Raw genomic sequence first — 8,075 nt, forward strand, 5'->3', positions numbered from 1 at the left:
TGGTAGTGGTAGGTGGTAGGTGGTAGGTGGCGGTGAAGGGTGGTGGTGGCGACATGTGGAGTGGTGATTATAGTGGGTGGCAGGTGGCGGTGGCGAATGGTGGTGGAGACGGGTGAAGGTGATAGGTAGTGGTGGGTGGGTGGGTGGGTGGGTGGGTGGTGATAATGAGAGTGGTGATGGTGTATGGTGGTTTTGGTGGGTGATGGGTGATGGGTGGGGTGGTGATGGCGGGTGGTTGTGATAGGTGGTGAAGGTGAGCGGTGGTCGGTGGTTTTGGTGATAGCGGAGGGTGGTGGTGGTTAGTGGTAATGGGTAGTGGTGGGGGTGGTGGAGGTGGGTGGTGGTGATAGGTGGTGGAGGCGATAGTGGTGATGGGTGGTGGGTGGTGGTAATGGCGGGTGGTGGTGGTCGGTGGTGGTGGAGGCGGGTGCGGGTGATGGGTGGTGGGTGGTGGAGACGGGTGATGGTAATGGGCGGTGGGTGGTGGTGACGAGTGGTGGTGATGGGTGGTGGATGGAGGTTGGTGGTAGTGGTGGTGGGTGGTGGTCATAATGGTGGGTAGTGGTTAGGTGGTAGTCATGGGTGGTAGAGGTGGTTGGGTGGTGGTTGTAGTGGGTGGTGGTGATGATGGTGGTTGGTGGGTGGGGGTGATGGTGGCGGGTGGGGGTGGTGGTGGTGGTGGTCGGTGGTGATGGTGATGGGTGGTAGTAGTGGCAGGTGGTGGTCATAGTAGTGGGTGGGTGGTAGTGATGGGTGGTGGAGGGAGGATAGTGGTGGGTGGGGTTGGTGGTGGCCGGTGGTGGTGATGGGGGGTGGAAGTGGGTGGCGATGACGGTTGGTGGTGGTGGATGGTATTGTTTGGGTGGTGAGTGGTGTTGGTTAGTGGTTTTTTTTTTAATTTTTTTACTTATTTCGTGGTTTATATTAATATTATATGATGATTTTAATTTAGAAAAATTATGTGGTCAAATTTTGTTCTCAAATGTTCTCGCAATAAGAAATGTTCTCGATTGAACGTTTCCATATATATATATATATATATATATATATATATATGTGTGTGTGTGTGTGTGTGTGTGTGTGTTTAAGTTATTTTGTTTTTACTAACTATTGTGTGCTAGAATGCATAGATCTGGACCAACGAATAGAATTAATCAATGGACATGATTTAAGAGTGTATGATATTACAATGGATAGCTTGTACCATATAATCACACAAGTTTTAGCAAAATGATATTTTGGACAATTAACTACAATTATAAAAGGAAAATTTTGGATTTTTAGGGATAATTAATTATCCTAATTTTAAAAATCTGGATTTTTTTAATTAATTCAATTTTAATTCTAACGAAATTTGTAAATATAATCGATTTTATTTTGTCAGGATATTTTTTTTTTGTTAGAATGATGCTCTTTCAGAGTTTTATTCTATTAGAATATTATTGAAGAATAACAAAATTATTGAATCCGATGTTGAAAAATAACAACATTCTAATATATTTTTATACATCCGAGCTTAAATACAAATTCATACATATTGTTACAGACTAAAAGTCTTATACATTTTAATATAATTATACATATTTTAAAAGAATATCAACAAAAATGAATAAATTTCTTAAAAAATAACAACATTATTAAAATGTAAGTATGATCAAACTTTATTCATTCTTCAAGTTATTCTTATTAGGTCTACAACGCATTCTTCCAGCCATTCTATCACAAATACAACAAAAACTAAGGTTAAAAACATGTTACTTGCAATTAATTATCACTTTATATATTCTGGTAAAATACATAGAATATGAGAGAGTACATAGAATATATTCTGACAGAATACATAGATTTTATTCTGACAGAATACATAAAATACATTCAAAAGTATTGTATTTATTGCTAATATAATTTTAAATTCCAAATACACAATAACGAGGGATAATAGAAATCAGAATTCAAAATCACAAATTGAACCAAAATAATACACAAACAAATTAATTACCTTTTTAAACAATTTTCTAGAACAAGATGAGTAGCTTTCACCAATCTATGTTGGTATATGATATCAAACCTTTACTATGTTGGTAATAAACAAAACTAATTCACTATGTTGGCATATGAAATCAACTCCATCAGTATATACACAATATGGTATGAATTAGTGATGTAAATAGATCTAGGGCGTGTTCAGCACGGAGCGTTTGGGAACGTTTGAGAGCTTCTAGCTTCTAGCGTTTGACAAAACGCTCCGTTTTGAACAGAAAGCCTCGTTCAGCACTACAAGCTTCTAGTGTTTAGTTTAAACAAAACGCTCCAAATCCAAATGTTACTTCATGTAGCGTTTAACAAAACGCTACAAGCCACGAGTTACCCGCTAACCGCTACAAGCCACCCGTTACCAGCTAATTTTGCCGAACACGCCCCTAAGTTGTGAGTAGAATGAAATTTGAAACCCTAGATTTACCTGCACTCGCTGGTGAAAATCTTAGCATTCTTTTGTAGATTATTCTACCAAAATATAACATTCTTTGTTGAATATTTTAATAGAATAATATACTTGTTGCATAATATGCTTAAGGAATGAATCATCTATTAGAAATATTATAAATGTTTGATGATATGTCAACAAATATAATTGAAGTTGTAATCAAGATACTGAAGAAAAAAAAAGAAAAAAAAAGTTATGTCTCATATCATGGAGTTTAATCCTTAAAAAAAATTCACAAATGACAACCAAACCCATCCAACATAAAATATTCTTAGAGAATCATTAAATTAAAAGCAGAATTAAAATGTAAAATTCTAACATAATATGTATATGATATAGAATGTATATATTCTTGCACACTTTTCCACATATTGCTTATTTAATCAGGTGATTACAAATGATTTTAAGAAGGGTTTTTCATTCATATAATGTTTATGTTCTTAACTGTCTCAAATATGTGAAAATCTCTTACCATGAATCAAATCATGACCCTAAATTGATTAAAAAAACAAATTCTAATAGCAAAGATTGATGCTACTCACGTAATTAACAAATAAGGATTTAACATCCACAAAAAAAAAACATATCAAAAGGTTTAATGAAGAAAATAAAAGAAATACTCACTTTTTCACTTTTTAGATCAAACTTATATAACGGGAATTGCAATTCACTGATCCTTCTTACCTTCCATGCGACATGAAACCCTTGGGACTTGCAAGAACACTACTTCCAATGCAACAAAAGAGACATCGAAAAGCAGCCAACAAATCGTTAGTTTGTGCGTTGGCTGTTGGTAGTCAACAAGAAGAAACTAATGTGTCGATATGGATGAGGACCATTACTCTGTCCGTTGGAAAGAATTAGAGACGAAAAAATGGAATTAGCGTTATGGATATGATGGATTTAAATAACAGTAGGCGATGCTGATGATCAGAGAATATCGATGAGGGGGTGGGGTTGTTAAAATACTGATGGTGGCAGCTGGAGGAAGACCGGTGATGAAGAGAATCAATTGTTTTTTTATTATGATTGAAGGGTTTAGTGGGGTAGGGTTTAAATAGGTAAATAAAAACTATCAATTGTTAATTTTGGATATTAATTAATGCACATGTGTAATATTACTAATTTACCCTTATTAATTTAATTAATGATTAAATTATTCCTAATGTACCCTTATTAATATATATATATATATATATATATATATATATATATATATATATATATATATATATATATATATATATATATATATATATATATGGCTAGGTTAAAGTGTTTTTTACATTTATTGTGTGCTAGAATGCACCAATAGGAATTTTGTAAAATTATAATATTATTTAATTAAATAATGATAGATATTAAATGGTTTCCATAATTGTATGTATATTAAATGATATCCATAATTATAATTTTCTCTTTATGGAAATTAATTAAATTCGTCATTAATGTCAGCAATAACATTCTTTCAGAATGAATTCGTATCTAGGTTTTTATGTCAGCAATAACATTATTTCAGGACTCATTCACTTAAAATACAATAAAGTTGTATGAAATATGAAGAATGATGTTGTATTCTAGTAGAATATACTCTCCTTCTCCTAAAATACACTCTTATTATTTTATATATGAATTCATTCTAAAATAATATTATTATTGACATTAATGACGAATTAAATTAGTTTCCATAAAAATGAATTATAAATATGGATATCATTTAATATACATTTAATGTTTACTCAATTGTGAGAAACATTTGAACCTACCTACCTATATATATACTAATCTTTAAGATCGTTGCATCGAACTCGAAAGTTCCTAACTCTAGAAAGCAAGCAAAAGTTATGAAGAATGCATTTCATATAATTAGGAAGATTGAAAAGATTTTGAGCATGCTCTTTGTTTTGGTATAATATATAAGAGTTATGGAGTTACAGTTGATTCCATTAGTTTCATGTTTATTTATAATTTATAAATGATAATCTTTACATTTTTAGGTATTAGGCATATGTTAGGTTTGACCTCTTTATATTGTCAATCTTTTTGCGTATTTAATTCATGCAAGAATATAAAGTTTTTTTTTTTCTATACAAGAAGTCAAAATGTATGGGTTAATAATCTAAATATTCAACACAATCCAAAAACTATAAACATGCTTAAAAACCATCACACGAAAATATTAATTAATACAAAGTTTTAAACAATATTACGAGAATAAACTCCGCTGTAAAAGACACTACTTTCATATACTTTCATGTTTTTTTAACAAAAAACAATGATTAGTTTGTAACTTTAAAACTGTGATGTAATCTATATATTATATTATATTCTGAGTAGAAAGATACTGAGTTCAGGCCCTCCACTGCCGTCCGGGTTCATCATATAAAATGCTTCCGAGTCACGACTCCCCACAACTCGCTCAAATCTCGCTCTCATGTACAGTAGCTCCCCTTCGCTGTTTTTTTTGCCACCGTCCTCCACCACCGGAATAACACCAGCACCCACCGAAATGCTTTGCACCGTACTCAGAACAAACCAGTCGGACTTCGAGCACGCCCGCGACTGCGCGTACCCGCACTTCCTCCCGTTACAATACATGCTCCACGTCGGCTCGTGAAAAAGCTTCGCGTTCCCACCTCCTCCACGCGCCGCCGCCGATCGTTTATTCTGTTTCTCGCACTCTAGCGCGATCCTAACTAAGCCAGACGACATTTCCCTCACAAGAGCTGCCGTTGACACCGCCAGCTCCACCACAAATATTGGTTCTGATCTCATATCATACTGCACCGCAAAGCTGACGTGTCCTCTCCGGTTTCCAAATAATGTGCCGGTGACTTTCCGGCCTGGCGATGGCGTTAGTGAGAGTTGTGTCGGTAAGTTAAGCCACCGGCAAGAGGGAAGGATTGAAGGGATTGATACAATGTTGAGAATCGACCGGAGAAATATGGAGATACCGAATCTTGGTAAACAGCCTCCATAGTCTACCGAAGACCTTCTTCCGATCACAAGGGGTTTGTCGTCGTTGACGGAGGGCGGATCAATAATGAAGGAGGTGGAAGAGATGTAATTTGATGGGATTATTGCGGTGGTGCTCTTGCAGCTGCTGGTTCTGGGTAGAAGAAAACGATCGTGATTCATCATCAGAGTTAGAGTTGGAGTCGGAGTCAGAGTCAGAGAAACTGAAAGTAATGATGGTGTTGGGAGGGAGGGGTGAATTTAAAGGGGGGAGGAGGAGGTCATGCGTGAGTGCTCAGTTTATGATTTCCAATTATGTGTGTTTTGTGTTACATTTATATTTTAAAATAATTAATTATTAAACTTTTGATTTAATATAGTGTTAAAGATATAAATAATTACAATAGCGTTGCTACGTGTTTTGACTCATTCGTAAGATTGTATATATAAAGTTTTGAGAAATGAGACGTAGGGCCCCTTGTCCAGTTTAAGTTGGTGGTTTGCTAATTTTTGTATTTTAAAGAGATATTATTATCAATGATAACTACCAATTCATTTTTTATTCCAAATAGTAAATTCAATTGTTGACAAATGAGATTTCAGAGTTGATTTTAATTTGTTTCAGATTCTTGTGATATACTCACATCCACTCATCCATTTTTATGGTAAAATGATTAGAAAGGAAGAATACGTATACTTCGTTCACTAAAATGAAGGTGTGATAACATAAACTTGCCATTTTTATGTATTAACCACCAAAATTTATTTTTTTACAGATAAACTCAAGGAAACTTAATGTTCGATTTGATAGTTGTTGTCTGAAAAAGTTTATTGATTGGGAAAAAAAACAATGTTGTTTGATTGTATGTCAGACTGAGTGTGTTGTGCTAAATGATAAAAAATAGTCATATTATCATGTTGTTTTATACTATGGTGGATAAAGTTGCTAAATATTTATTAAAACATACAAATTATCATACAAAATCAAAATTATACGAAGTGTATGTTAAAATCATAATTTATAATTGAAACTTTATATATGGAATGCTCCTCCTAAATGATATGCTCAAAAATATGAAGAAATAAATTAATATGAAATAGATGACGGTTCACGGTACTCTCCAATAATAATAATAATAATAATAATAATAATAATAATAATAAAGATAAGTGATGGGTTTTGAGCAAAACATCATTCCTATGGTGTACATGCAAACCCTAATAACTTTTGGATCTAGTTTGTCTAATGAACGTGCAATTGAATATCCAAAACTATAAACCCTAGATTTAGCATATAATTAATCATATTAACATAAGATTGGGGTTTAGATCTTACCTTGATTGTTATGTAGCAATAACAATCTCAAATCCTCCTTTGTAATGGCTTTAAAAAGTTTAGAGTCACAAGTGTCACTCCTCTAATGGCTCACAAACACCAAGAGCAAGAGGATGAAGAATGATAAGAGAGGAGGCACCCAAAAACGTCTAGAAACCCTAAGGAAACTCTTAGCCACGTTTTTGGTGCTCTAGGGGTCCTTAAATAGTGAGGCTATTAGGGTTATCTAACAAGGAAACCCTAATTTGACTGCTTAGGCCCTAAGCAATCCATGGACTCCCTCCTTAGAGGCCTTAGACGATTTCTAATGGGTTTCCCCATAGAATTCGTCCACTCCATCCTTTATGGAGTCCATTAGCCCAATATTCAACTATCACACAATTGACAGTTCTAGTCCCCTTTATTTAATTAATCTCTTTTAGCCACAAAATTAATTCTTATTAATTATTGACTAATATTAATTAAACAATATGATTTCTCATTTAATTTATTATTCTCATAATATATTAATAAATCATAATTACTCCTCTCTCTCCATAATTCATCCTATCAAGTTGCTTTGATGGAGGCAACCCAAAAGGACCATGCACCATCGGGTCAAGTTAGAGGTGGCAAAAATTTACACGACACGAAACCCGACACGAAATAAACGGGTTTGGGTAAGATATTTCAACCCGTTTAAATAAACGGGTTGACACGACACGACACGAAAATTAAACGGGTAAGGTTATGGTTGAGAATTTCAACTCGAATATGACTCGAAAATGACCCGTTTATTTATATGAAATTTTTTTGAATTATTTAAATAAACTAGAAAGATACAAAACCAAAAGCATAAGTAAAAGAAAACCTTCGAATTGAGTCGTTTTGTAACGTTGAAATGACTTAGCCGTCTAGATAAAGACTTAATTTCAGTTTTTCCATTCTCTCCCAAACTACCCAGTCTCTTTCACCACTCTCACATCCTCGCGACCTTTTCATCCGCCTCCCCAACTCCTACTCTTTTAATTTTGTTATCTGAACTTGCTATGACTTCATCTATTCTGCCTCCAAACTATTAGTTTTTCCTCTCCGCCTACCCAACTCCTACTCTTTTAACATGCTCAATCTTTTAACCTCACATGACACGACATATTTCAAGGTATAGCCCTAACCCGAAACCCGACACGAACTCGACACGAAAATAAACGGGTTGACACGACATGACACGTTAATTAAATGGGACGGGTTAGGGTCAAGCACTTTCAACCCGTTTAGTGTTTCGACACGACAGGAACCCGACACGACACGACACGATTG

The 8,075-nt window shown here is 34.8% G+C and overlaps 1 protein-coding gene across 1 annotated transcript; it reads right to left on the reverse strand.

The window, feature by feature from the left end:
* Window positions 1–4,638: 4,638 nt before the first annotated feature.
* Window positions 4,639–5,700, reverse strand: LOC111885623 (protein MIZU-KUSSEI 1). Its single transcript, XM_023881865.3, has one exon. The coding sequence runs from the start codon at window positions 5,624–5,626 to the stop codon at window positions 4,808–4,810; it is 819 nt and encodes a 272-aa protein (XP_023737633.1). The 5' UTR covers window positions 5,627–5,700; the 3' UTR covers window positions 4,639–4,807.
* Window positions 5,701–8,075: the final 2,375 nt, after the last annotated feature.

This window comes from Lactuca sativa, chromosome 8, assembly GCF_002870075.4.
Source record: "Lactuca sativa cultivar Salinas chromosome 8, Lsat_Salinas_v11, whole genome shotgun sequence".
Lineage (NCBI taxonomy): Eukaryota > Viridiplantae > Streptophyta > Magnoliopsida > Asterales > Asteraceae > Lactuca > Lactuca sativa.

Bases quoted from the DNA above. Each gene is read 5' to 3' on its own strand.
- LOC111885623 (XM_023881865.3), bottom strand. From the start codon at position 5,626: ATGATGAATCACGATCGTTTTCTTCTACCCAGAACCAGCAGCTGCAAG.